The sequence below is a fragment of the Muntiacus reevesi genome, chromosome 12, assembly GCF_963930625.1.
Source record: "Muntiacus reevesi chromosome 12, mMunRee1.1, whole genome shotgun sequence".
Classification (NCBI taxonomy): Eukaryota; Metazoa; Chordata; class Mammalia; order Artiodactyla; family Cervidae; genus Muntiacus; species Muntiacus reevesi.
Genome location: NC_089260.1, coordinates 14,888,875 through 14,902,102, shown reverse-complemented (window position 1 = coordinate 14,902,102; position 13,228 = coordinate 14,888,875). Strand labels below are relative to the sequence as shown.

The 13,228-nt window shown below is 41.4% G+C and overlaps 1 protein-coding gene and 1 non-coding gene across 2 annotated transcripts; both read left to right on the top strand.

Annotated features, from left to right (window-relative positions):
• The first annotated feature begins 9,882 nt into the window (after nt 1-9,882).
• Nucleotides 9,883-13,210, top strand: RPL30 (ribosomal protein L30). Its single transcript, XM_065902519.1, has 5 exons — nt 9,883-9,968; nt 10,076-10,127; nt 10,525-10,670; nt 12,275-12,405; nt 13,126-13,210. The coding sequence occupies exons 2-5, from the start codon at nt 10,107-10,109 to the stop codon at nt 13,173-13,175; spliced, it is 348 nt and encodes a 115-aa protein (XP_065758591.1). The 5' UTR covers nt 9,883-9,968; nt 10,076-10,106; the 3' UTR covers nt 13,176-13,210.
• Nucleotides 12,825-12,956, top strand: LOC136145297 (small nucleolar RNA SNORA72). Its single transcript, XR_010658741.1, has one exon. It is a non-coding gene; the product is annotated as a small nucleolar RNA SNORA72 (small nucleolar RNA).
• Nucleotides 13,211-13,228: the final 18 nt, after the last annotated feature.

Here is a 13,228-nt window from a genome sequence, read left to right as displayed (position 1 = left end):
CTGTGGATTATGTCAACTAGCCCATAATATCAATGTGCCCTATTATTGGTGATGTTAACTTTGATCAGTTAGTTAAGGTAGTGTCTGCCAGGTTTCTCCACTGAAAAGTCACTATGTTACCCTTAGTAATCTATGGGGGGCTTCCCTGGTGGCTCAGAGGGTAAAGCGTCTGCCTGCAATGCAGGAGACCAGGATTTGATCCCTACGTGGGGAAGATCCCCTGGAGAAGGCAATGGCACCCCACTCCAGTATTCTTGCCTGGAAAATCCCATGGATGGAGAAGCCTAATAGGCTACAGTCCATGGTGTCACAAAGAGTCGGACATGACTGAGCAACTTCACTTTCAATGTATGGGAAGAGAGTTTAACACTAAGTATCCTTTATCTCATCAAACTTTTATCTGCTACTTTTAGCATGCATTAATAGTCTTGCTTGGATCAATTACTACTATGATTATTAAATGGTGAATTTTATAATTTCCTAATTTCTCATTATGCTACTCTAAGGAAGCACTTTCCCCTTTCCCTCCACTTATTATTCATTTATTTATAGCAATAAATACTCATTTATTTTTACATTATTCAATGAGTTATGTTACCATCTGTGTTAATTTGCTATGGCTGCCTTAACAAAGTATCAGTTTGTGTGCCTTAAACAACAGAAATCTATTTCCTCCCAGACTGGAAGTCTGAATTAAAGGTATCAGCAGGGTTGGTTTCTTCTGAAGGCCTGTGTCCTTGGCTGGTAGATGGCAGTACCTTCACATGGTCTTCCAACCATTTGTTTCTGTGTCTTATAATCTGTGTTTCTTATAATAATCTTATAAGGACACCAGTCATATTGAACTGACATCATTTTGCCTTAATTACCTCTTTAAAGACAGTAGCTCCAAATACAGCCACATTACAAGGTATAGGAGGGTTAGGGCTTAAACATATGAACTGGGGGGAGGCCATGATTCAGCCCATAACATCATCTTTACTTATTTGATGCTCAAATTGCCTGAAATGTGTCATGTTTCCCTATACGGGTCAGGGGGTACACAGCTATGGTCTTTAGCGTATGTTTAGAGGTTTTTCCCTCCTCCCTCCCTTCATTCCCATCTTCCCTTCTCCTCCTCATCCTGGTCCCTTCTCTCTTTTCTCTTTCTCCATCTTCATCTCTGTCTCCCTTCTGCAGTGCAAGCCTCTTTGATGCCTTGGCCACCTAACCATCAGTTCACAAATCCCTTCAAGGGAAGAAGAGACTGGGTATCTATGAGGAAATACATTTCACAACATTACAAATGTGGATTGTGATTCTTCTCCTTACCTTCTGTCTGGGGTTACTGTGCCCCAAGGAAAGAGAAGTATTTTGAAAATGGCTAATGATTTGGCTGGATTCCAAGTCATAAACTTGGAAAGAGCATGATTACAGGATTGGTACCAGGAAGTTTAGGGGAGAGGAATGTGGAATAGGCCTAGATTTAGGAAATATTTGTGTGCTATATAAATGTTTTCAGAAGGCCCTGTACTAGATTGGGCTGCCATAACAAAATACCATAAACTGGGTGGTTTAAACAAATGCTTATTTCTCACATTTCTGGAACCTAGGAAGTCTAAGACCAAGATAACGGCCTATTCGATTTATTTCCATCTTGTGGATTGCAGTCTTCTCACTGTGTCTTCATAACAGGGGTTAGGGGATAGATCTTTCTCTTCTCATTAAGTTAGATCAGATTAGGGTCCCAACCTTATGACCCCATTTAACCTTAATTAACTCCTAAAGACCCTAACGCCAGATTGAGTCACAGTGGGGGTTAGGCTGAAATAGGACTTTGGCATAGAGGTGCAAGTCAGCTCACAGCTGACTTCAGATGATTCATCCCACTTCAGATGATTCTCTTTTTTTTAAGTCACATTTAATTTTATTTAGATAATGAAAATTTTCAAAACTCCACTGTCACAAAAAGAGTTGCAGGAGACTTCCCTGCTGGTCCACTAGTTAAGATTCCAAACTTACACTGCAAGGGGTGTGAACTCAGTCCCTGGTTAGGGAACTAACATCCCATATGCCCTGCAGCCAAAGAAAAAGAGAGAGAGAGAGATGCAATAACTCACAGATTAGTTAAACATAAATACATAACTTGAATATTAATGCTTTCATGCTAAACCAGGGTTTCAGTTCAGTTCAGTCGCTCAGTTGTGTCCAACTCTTTGCACCCCATGGACTACAGCATGCCAGGCCTCCCTGTCTATCACCAACTCCCGGAGTTTACCCAAACTCATGTCCATTGAGTTGGTGATGCCATCCGACCATCTCATCCTCTGTCGGCCCCTTCTCCTGCCTTCAGACTTTCCCAGCATCAAGGTCTTTTCAAATGAGTTGGCTCTTCACATCAGGTGGCCAAAGTATTGGAGTAACCAGGGCTTGCTGAGCTTATTAAGTATTTTTTTAGGAGTGGACTTGGGTATCTTGCTTTTCCTCAGAGATAATTTGTTAGTCACGCCATTTCCTTCAGAGGAAGCATTTTATAGTCAAGTGAACAATAATCTGAGCCACCCGGTCCCCTGTGTATGTTAGGAAGTCTTTCTCATGAGCCATCCCAATGCCTGCTCAGCGGGCTCAGGGATAAAATGACGGATAGAAACCATGCATGGGCTGAAACCACTTAACCTGGTTTACCTGACTGAGCGCCTAATTCAGCAGCAGCAAGAGTGACCACCTGTAAGCCTCTGAAATGGTGTGCTTCCTGTTTAAGATCTTCTTCATGGAAGAGTGATTAGACCTTTTTGGGGACAGTGGAGAACCATTATTGTAATAGATACTGGATTAGGTTTGCATTTCCTGCTCATCATGCCTCTAATTGCATCATCAATTTAGGGGATGGTATCAAGACATCACACATCCATCAAGACATTATTTAGTACCATATCTTATCAAAAACTCACTTTACCATGAGACAAGTAATAGGTTAATTTCTATGTGATTTACTGGTCTTTCATTATATCTCAGCATCCAGAAGAAGGCAAACCTATAGAATGATGGGATGGCACTCAGTTATGGCATAGTCAAGATAAAGCACTTTTAAAGGGGTGTTTTCCTGTGGTTTGCTCTGAATTAATGACTGATAAATAGTGTTGCTTCCCCATAACCAGTATACGTAGATGGGGTCTTGTTCATTTGGTAGACTACAAAACACATTTCTGCTTAACTGAGCTAACTTGCTTTTATTGCTTACAAATAAATATCTAGTCTGAGATAGAATGCCTACTATCTTCCCTCTCACAGACCACACTCATTCTTATTCCTTTAGTCTTTTCTTGATAATACCGAATCATAACTGATACTGTGATTATAAAGGTGTTATATCTTGGAGGTATAGTTCATGAATCTTCTTACCTTCAAGGACTCCTTTTACCATTTTTCCTAGACATACTCATGTTTTGATGTTGTCACAAAATTGCATTTGTTCTCTTTTTCTCTGTTAAGCAATCAGTGACATTTTCTGATCAGCCTGATGTGGTGTTACAGAATTAAGTTCTAGTTAAAAGCAAAAAAAAAAAAAATTGATGTCTTAGCCTATACATTACAGCTTTATTAAGAATAACAGTACATGGCAGACTTTTCTTTCTTTTTTAAATCTAAGAAAAAAAAATTTTTTTTTGACTGAGCAATTCAGCATATGGGATCTTAGTCCCCTAACCAGGGATCTTAGTTCTCCAGCAATGTAATCATGGAATTTTAACCACTGGATCCTCCCAGGGAGGTCCCAAATGGCAGACTTTTCAAATTATTAAAAATGTGAAGTGTCATTCTTTTGTGAACATTTAGACAGGAATTTCATTTCTACTAAAATTTCAAAAACTGACTCTAAGAAATATAAAGCAAGCAAAAAACCAACCTTTATAGACACCAATCTACTTTCCAAAAGTGTCATTCCTCCACAGTAAAATAGTGAATATAGTGCTCTGACTTCTTTGTATCCAAGAGTATAAAAAACATATGCTTTTTGAGAAATGAACAAATGATTTTTAAGAAAATAGGAGAAAGTGTTTCTCTGGTCTAGTTTTAATCCAGTGCAGTCTTGCGTATTCCCAGTCTGAATGGGAATGGGTATAGAAGAAATATTTTGAATTCTTCATTATTGTGGAGGCAGAAAGGGTAGAGAGGAATATGTAAGCATTCGTTCCTTCTTGTCCCCTGTAGGTTCAGAACTCATGTATCAGTGTATATGTGTTAAATTAGTTGAAAGGCCATCAACATTCACTGAGTTTACAGGGTCTTTTCACTTGGATTCACTGTCCCTCCCTCTCTCTGCTATATTTCTGAGCATTTTTAACATCGATGGTGACTGAAGAATATGAAGGTTGAATTAGATAAGTAGAATTCCGAGTAACTAACCAGCTCCTTCCTAATCTGGACACTGAATAAGTAATAGTTGATGGTAATGAACATGATAGGTTTAACTGCTTCACAATAAGAAGATGGGCCAGTGTACTGAACCAATGAATATCAGATGAACTTGTTAGTATTTGCTCTAACAGGGAATGCAGGCTGTCACTTTTCATTCTCACACCAAGTAAAAACCAGAAGCACAATAATGCAGGTGCCTGGAGAACTGTCAGAAACTTGGAGCGGCGATTTTGGTGAAGGAGAACTGGAGAGCCTGTCCTGTCACGTTGACCTGTTGGTATTCCTTCTAAATCACTCTGAAATGCTTCAGACTAGCATCCGGGAAAAATAAAATAAAGTCTGGACAGCAAAGTCTTTTGTTATTTTTTTCAATTTATTTTCATTTATTGACTTTTGGTTGTACCAGGTCTTCGTTGCTTTTTCTCATGGATTTCCTCTAGTTGCTAAGTGAGGGCTTCTCATGGCAGTAACTTCTCTTGTGGATTATGGAGCACAGGCTGGAGGCATGTGGGCTTCAGTACTTGTGAACACATGGGCTTAGTTGCTCTGAAGCACGTGGAATCTTCCCAGTCCAGGGATCAAACCTGTGTCCACTGTGCCACCAGGGAAGTCCATAAAGTCCTTTCTTGAAACATACACATTCCTCAACTTTGCGGTATGAAGATTTTCCAACTCACAAATGGTTGAGTAGTTTGATGAATACCTGTATACCTCCAACCCATTTCCTGCAGTGCAAGGCAGATCTTAACCACTGGATCACTCGGGAAGCCCTCATTCCTTTTTATTAGTCAGCCATATTTCAACTGAACACATGGTTTCTTTGGCAATGCAGTGGAGCTATCAAACTTCTGACCATTGTGCTTCAGTGACCATGCTCAAAACTCTTTGCAAGATGCATGCATGCATTAGAGAAGTGAAAATCAAAAACTACAATGAGATATCACCTCACACAAGTCAGAATAGCCAGCATCAAAAAATCTACAAACAATAAATGTTGGAGAGGGTATGGAGAAAAGGAAATGCTCTTGCACTATTGGTGGAAATGTAAGTTGATAGAGCCACTATGGAAGACGGTTCAGAGATTCCTTAAAAAACTAGGAATAAAACCACCATATGACCCAGCAATCCCACTCCTAGGCATATACCCTGAGGAAACCAAAATTGAAAAAGACACATGTATCCCATTGTTGATTGCAGCTCTATTTACAATAGCTAGAACATGGAAGCAACCTAGATGCCCATCAACAGATGAATAGATAAAGTCGTGGTACATATATACAATTGAATATTACTCAGCCATAAAAGGAAAGACTTTGAGGCAGTTCTAATGAGGTGGATGAACCTAGAACCTATTATACAGAGTGAAGTAAGTCAGAAAGAGAAAGATAAATATCATATTCTAACACATGTATACAGAATCTAGAAAAATGGTACTAAAGAATTTATTTACAGGGCAACAGTGGAGAAACAGACATAGAGAATAGACATGGGGAGAGGGGAGGAGAGGGTGAGATGTATGGACAGAGTAACATGGAAACTCACATTACCATATGTAAAATAGATAGCCAACAGGAATTTGCTGTATGGCTCAGGAAACTCAAACAGGGGCTCTGTATCAACCTACAGGGGTGGGATGGAGAGGGAGATGGGAGGGAAGCTCAAAAGGGAGGGGGTAGATGTATACCTATAGCTGATTCATGTTGAGGTTTGACAGAAAACAAAATTTTGTAAAGCAATTATCCTTCAATAAAAAATAAATTAAAAAAAAAGACACACGCATGCGTGCTGTCGCTTCAGTTGTGTCCGACTCTTTGCGACCCTATGGACTGTAGCCCGACAGGCCCCTCTGTCCATGGGATTCTCCAGGCAAGAATATTGGAGTGGATTGCCACGTTCCTCCAGGGGATCTTCCCAACCCAGTCATGGAACCCACGTCTCTTACATCTACCTGCGCTGGCAGGAGAGTTCTTTACCACTAGCGCCACCTGGGAAGTCCATCTATATAGTAATCTGAATATTTTTCAGATATAGTAATCTGTATCTATTACTATATCTATAGTAATCTATATCTATATGTCACGTGAGTGTATGTTCCTTGGTTTTTTGTCTCGTCACAACAAAAATTTGGAGTGACGGACATTAAAGCCCCTTGGCGGTTCACAGCTCTTGGAGGACAGACCGTGTTATAGCTCTCAGGTCTCGAACGGACCGTGTTATAGCTCTTAAATAAATCAGTGTTCCAGCTCAGTGTTACAGCTCTATTTAGATAATAGCAGGAAAATCCATCTTTTGAGGCATGAGGGCACGTCGATCCAGAGACGCGAAGAGATCACCCCATCGCGCGGGTGAGAGAGAGAGCAAAAGGCGAGAAGAGGGCTTTGGCTCCTCTTTTTAAATGTTTCTCGGTCCTTGGGCCTGTCTTATGTAAATTGGGCCGGCCAGGAGTGTTGTTGGTTTTACCTGAGGTTCTCACTCCGGTCCTCGGACCTTCCTTTGTTCTATTTTCGTGGGCTTTCCCTTCCAGGTCTTTTAGCCACTGCCATTTTGGGCTTTTTCCCTATTCTAACTACCTAACATATATATATTACTATATAGTAATCCGAAATTATTCCTGAATATTTAAATGTTGTTAATGGCAACCCACCCCAGTATTCCTGCCTGGAGAATCCCATGGACGGAGGAGCCTGGTGGGTTACAGTCCATGGGGTTGCAGAGTCGGACACTTCAAAAAAAATTTTTTTTTTAATGAGATGTGATGTAAGTGTAAAAGACACACTGGATTTTCACTTTTTGGTATGAAGATTTTCAAACTCACAAAAAGTTGAATAGTGCAACGAATACTCATTTATCTTCAACTTTACATTCAACGATGATTAACTCTTTGCTGCATTTGGACTTCCCTTGTGGCTCAGCTGGTAAAGAATCCACCCATAATGTGGGAGACCTGGGTTGGATCCCTGGGTTAGGAAGATCCCCTGGAAAAGGGAAAGGCTACCCACTCCAGCATTCTGGCCTGGAGAATTCCATGGACTGTATAGTCCGTGGGGTCACAAAGAGTCAGACACGACTGAGTGACTTTCACTTGCTGCCTACACTCCATTTATTTATCTGCATTTATTTTAGAATTTTATTTACATTTATTTAACAATTTGAAAGTTTCAGGGACTTCCCTGGTGGTCTAGTGGTTAAGACTCTGGGCTTCCACAGCAGGGGGCACCATAAATACTTCATTTATCTCTTTAGAGAAGGGATGACTTAAAGTAGCTATTTTAATTAAAAGTAATACTAATCTTCCAACACAGGGGTAAACAAACCATGGCCTGCAGGCCAAATCCTGACTTTGCAAAGGTTTTATTGGAACCCTGCCGTGCTCATCTATTTACGTATTGTCTCTGACTGCTCTGGTGCTGTGTCAGCAGAGTTGAGTAGTTGCCACAGAGACCATACAGCACCAGAGTCTAAAATCTTTATTATTTGGATCTTTACAGAAAAAGCTTGCAGACTCCAGCTCTAATAAATACAAGTGTGGAAATAGTTACTAAATCTTCACAAGCCAAAGGATTTGACAGTCATTCTTGCATGGCAAGTCTTTCTTCCACTAGTGTTTGGGTTTTGCAATGCCATGGATGACTTTAGGTGTGTGTGAGTGGTTGTGGTGGGGAGGTCGGGGAGACAGGAGTGGGACTGAGGAAGAGAACTAACGTCCACTGCACACAGCCCTGGTCGGGGAACTAACATCCCGGAGCAACTAACCCCGAGCCAAAACTAGAGTTCAGGCATCCCAACAAAAGATACCATTGCCACAACTAAGACTCAATGCAGCCAAATAAATACATTTTTAAAAAAATCATAGAGGTTGCTTATTAAGCTCAGATTTCCAGGCCCCACATCCCAGGATTTCTTTACATACCTGGGCATCAGAATTCAAGAGCCCAGGAGTCAGAATTCAAGGTGGTTCTGAATCTGGTGATCTGGAAGCCATACTTTGAAAATTACTGCTTTAAGAAATAACTGAAGTTTCACAAGATTTGTTTAAATCAACCACTATTTTATTAAAAATGAGCTTTACATAACAGTGAATGCTTAAATAATTCAAACAGTGCTGAAATATATAAAGTACAATTAAATGTTCTTTTTTCACCACCTACTCATCTCTCATCCAAAGATGTGTTTCAATGATTAACTTTCCGGATTTGAATTTGCTTTTCTTTTTTTGGCTTTTCAGCATGTGGACTCTTAGTCCTCTGACTAGAGATGAAACCCATGCCCCCTGCAGTGGAGGCGTACAGTCCTAAGTACTGGACCACCAGGAAATTCCCAAGACTTGAATTTTCTTTTCTTTTTTTTTTTTTTTAAGATTATTTCATTTATTTATTCTGTTCTCCTAGACTGGGTCTTCCTTTCCCTGGGCAGGCTCTCTAGTTGTGGTGCCTGGACTTACTTGCCCTGTGGCAGGTGGGATCCCAGTTCCCCTACCAGCAGGGATCCAACCGGTGTCCCCTGCACGGCAGGGTGGACCACCAGGGAAGTCCCAAGACATGACTTTTCTGCATATGCAAACACATATATTGGTTAAGAATGATGAACATTTGATGTTTCCATTTCTGTTTTGCAAACTAATGCTGAAATAAACATCCCTATTCTCATGTCTTTGGACACGAATGATTGCCTCTCTCTGTACGACAGATTCCTAAAAATTGACATATGATGATAGCTTACTTATTGGCCTGATTTTTACCTTTCTTTTTTTTTGTTGTTGTTTTTTTTTTTGCCTTCGTGTGTAGTGGTGAGAGACTTTCTGTGCCTAATATTCTGAATGATTCGTCACTGGACTTTTTTTTTTTTTAATCAATATCCAACGTTCACAACAAAAAGATTTTTAGTTAGACCTGTTTTATCGCTCGCTCCGGCTTAGACGTTCACACTAACATCGCTACAGAAGAGGTGAGTTCAAGGGAGCCAGCAGCAGAGCGTAGTCCTGGGAGCTGAGGCGCACCTGGATCCTCCCCGAGTCTCCTAAGAGCCGGGGCTTCGGGCAGAAGTGCGTTCTGTGGCACTGAGGCCGAGGTCCAGACGCCGCCTCTTCTCAGCGACCCTCCCGCTTCACTCTCAGTCGGCTTCTCCAACTCCCGTCCTGTTCCACTTTCCTGAGTTCCGCGCCGCTTCAGAGCAGCAGAACACAGCAAGGTGAAATTTCAGACCACTCGGCTGCAAAACCTGGTGGCTCCGGCGGTAAAAAAAAAAAAAAAAATCTGCCTGTAATGCAGATCTGGGTTCGTTCTCTGAGTCAGAAGATCCTCTGCAGAAGGAAATGGCAACCCACGCCAGTATTCTCGCCTGGAGAATCCCCACGGACAGAGGAGCCTGGCGGGCTACAGTCGCAAAAAGCCGGACACCACTGAGCCGCCATAGTAACCAGTACTGGCCCGCCTCTTCTTTTCCCGCCCCTTCCGCTGGACATTTGCTTCCGCTTCCGGTCGCGGCGTGACGGCGCACGGCCCCGCCGTGAATAGCTTGGCATTGTGGGAACTCTTTCCTTTCTCGCTCCCCGGCCATCTTGGCGGCTGCTCTTGGTGAGTGGGCTTCTCCGGGCCGAGGTTTTGGCAGCGCGCGGAGCCCAGGGAGTTGCCGGTTTGGAACTTCGGATCGTAAACTTCCTGTCCTGTCCTCTGTGTTCTAGGTTGGGGGCGTCCCGCATCTAAAGCAGGAAGATGGTGGCCGCAAAGAAGACGGTGAGTGAAGCAGGCCGGGGCCGGAAGACTGTTTCACGTGGAGAGATGAGTCTTGGCCGGGGCGGGCAGTTCTGAGCACTCTGGGCGTACAGCGTTCCCGCTGGCCTAGGAGGCTTCCAGAAAGAACCTGAGAGACCTTCTCAGTGCCTTGGACCCCTCTACTTAGGAGGCTTTATTAAGGGGCTCCGGTTCCAGGAAGCTGGATCCAGTTTGTTGTTTTTTTTTTTTTTTGGCCGTGGCTTGCGAGATCTTCGTTCCCTTTATGGCGATGGAACCCGTGCTACCTTCTTGGAAGCGCGGGAGACCTAACCACTGGACCACCAGGGAAGTCCCTGGATCCAGTTTTGAGAGGTTACAAACAAGGCCTTCAAGTTCGTATTAAATGTTTGCTTTGTAGAAAAAGTCACTGGAGTCGATCAACTCTAGGCTCCAGCTGGTTATGAAAAGTGGAAAGTACGTGCTGGGGTACAAACAGACTCTGAAAATGATCAGACAAGGCAAAGCGAAACTGGTCATCCTCGCCAACAACTGCCCAGCCTTGAGGTAATTGAAAGAACCTGAGGGTGTGTGTCCTCCTCTGTAAATTCGTTGTGAGCGAATATCCAGGAGTGTGAGCTTGCAATCTGGGTAGCATGAACTGGGTGTCAAGTAGAATTTGTATTACAGGGGCACATTTGCAGGATAATTTAAGGGTTTCTCTTGTGTTTGGCTCTTGATTTTTCTCCCCCTCATAGTATCTCCTCCTATGAGGTTCTCTTTGGGAGAAATATGTGGCAGAAACCAAAGAAGGGCAAAGTTTGAGGGTAGCGCAGAAACGTAAGTTACTTTTCCTTATGTCCTGCCCTTTTTTGCTTGTTCTTCTAACTTTGAGGTGTTCTAAAAGGACTTCATTTTATGAACTACTTGTAGTATAGAGAAGCTAAGATCAGAAGAGCTCAGGCTGGCCTGTGGATCTGCACCCTCCCAGTTCACCCAGTTTTTGCCTGATTCACTGTTTTGAAACTGAACTTATGAGGTACTGTACATAAGTTCAAGTTGGACCATGCAGAGTATCAGCCATATTTTCAGTCCCCTGTGCTTGTTGATTTTCTGCGGTAATGCATAACCTCACAGCATTTCATACAGGGTGTCTGTACCTAATGGGCTAAGCCTGGAGAGCTCTCTTCCATCCCATCCCAAACCTTTGGTCTTACTCCAAACAATTCCCACTTACCTATTAGAGCAGTGCCTTTCAGCATGAATGTACATACAATCGCAAATGATTTGGTTTAAATGCAAGTTCAGATTTAAGGATCTGGATTGGGGCCTGATGCGTTTTTAACAAGTTCCTTGATGACTCTCAAACTACTTAGTGGTCACAAAAACTTTAACTTTGGGCAAGTGCAAGCCTGTGGCATGCCTGTTTTTGTTTTATTGCATTTAGCTTTTCTTCACTTCATAGTTGCTCTTTGTTTTTTATATAAATTGACGATTTGTGGCAACCTTACATTGTATAAGTCTGTAGGTGCCGACTTTTTCTTTGTTATGATGATTTGTGTTCTTTGATGTTACTACTACAATTCCCTCAAGGTTTAGGTGATGGTTAATCGCTGGGTTATTTATTTATTTATTTATTTTGGCAACAAAATATTTTAATTTATGTATGTACATTGGGTTTTTTTTTTTTTTTTAGACATAATGCTGTTGAACACTTACAGGCTACATATAGGTTAAACAACTTTTATATGCACTTGGAAATTTAAAAATTCCTGTGGCTAGCTTTATTGCAGTATTTGATTTATTGCAATGGTCTGGAAGGAATCTGCAGTATCTGAGGGGGTATACCTGTTCTATCACTCTCCATCTAGGACTCAAGCACCAGAGGGTGTTAGAAATGGCTTAGACATTGTCATGGGAATTATGTAAAGTGTCTGGCAGATAGTAAATGCTAAGCAAATGATGATTTTATTCTGTACCCTCTTCCATGAGCACAGATATATACTGTAGAGGATCCAAAGGATGGTTGGGTTGGATAAAGAATATGATATTTTTAAGAATAATAAGTGGCTTACTGTTTGAAGGCTTTACCAACATTGGAACTAATGAGAGAAGTAACATTTAATCTGTCAGTTGGAATGGTATTATTTGCCTTTCTTTTCCCCCCAAAGGAAATCTGAAATAGAGTATTACGCCATGTTGGCCAAAACTGGTGTCCATCACTACAGTGGCAATAATATTGAATTGGGCACAGCATGTGGAAAATACTACAGAGTATGCACACTGGCTATCATTGACCCAGGTATGCTTTTTCAGTCATAAAATAAGTCTTTTTTTTCTTTATGATGTAATACAATGATTTCTTACTATACAAATGTCTTTGGTTCCTAAGTTCAGATACTGAGAATTTGTATATAGCAAGGGATATCCTGCAGGCTTATGTCATGGAGAGTTAGTAGTGAATGTCAGTACATTATAAATGAAATTTCTTTTTACTTTGAGATCATGAGTTTAATTTCATACCACACCTAAGAAATTATGTCTTAGGGCCTTGGTATAAGGTGAAATTATAAAGGGGGAGAATAATCAGGTGAAACAGTAGAAGAAAGGAATCCTTACTGGCTGCCTGAGAATAGGTGGATAAAATTAGTTTGAGGGGAAAAAAGGGCCTACAAACACACGTCATATTTTGAACTTAAGAATTTCTTATTCATGAAGCTACTGCGAATATTCTCGCTGTTCTGATTTTGTAATAATCAGGGCAGGCTAAACATTCGCTATATTAAGACCATGCATGTGTCCCCAGACCTAGTTCTTTGCCTAGGTCTGGTTTTATAAATGCCGGTGATAAACCAAGTCTGATTTACATGGCGTATCTTGTGTGGGAATTGTCTGTATCTGATCAACCTTGAGAAATGGTAGCACAGCTAGTGTGATAATTTTTGAAGATAACCATTGCTAGTTTGATGAATACCAGTTGCCATTAAATGAGTTGCAAAAATTATTGTGTTTTGTTTTTTAGGTGATTCTGATATTATTAGAAGCATGCCAGAACAGACTGGTGAAAAGTAAATCATGTACAATTTTTCTTTAATAAAACTGGCCAATACAATAAAAACACTGTA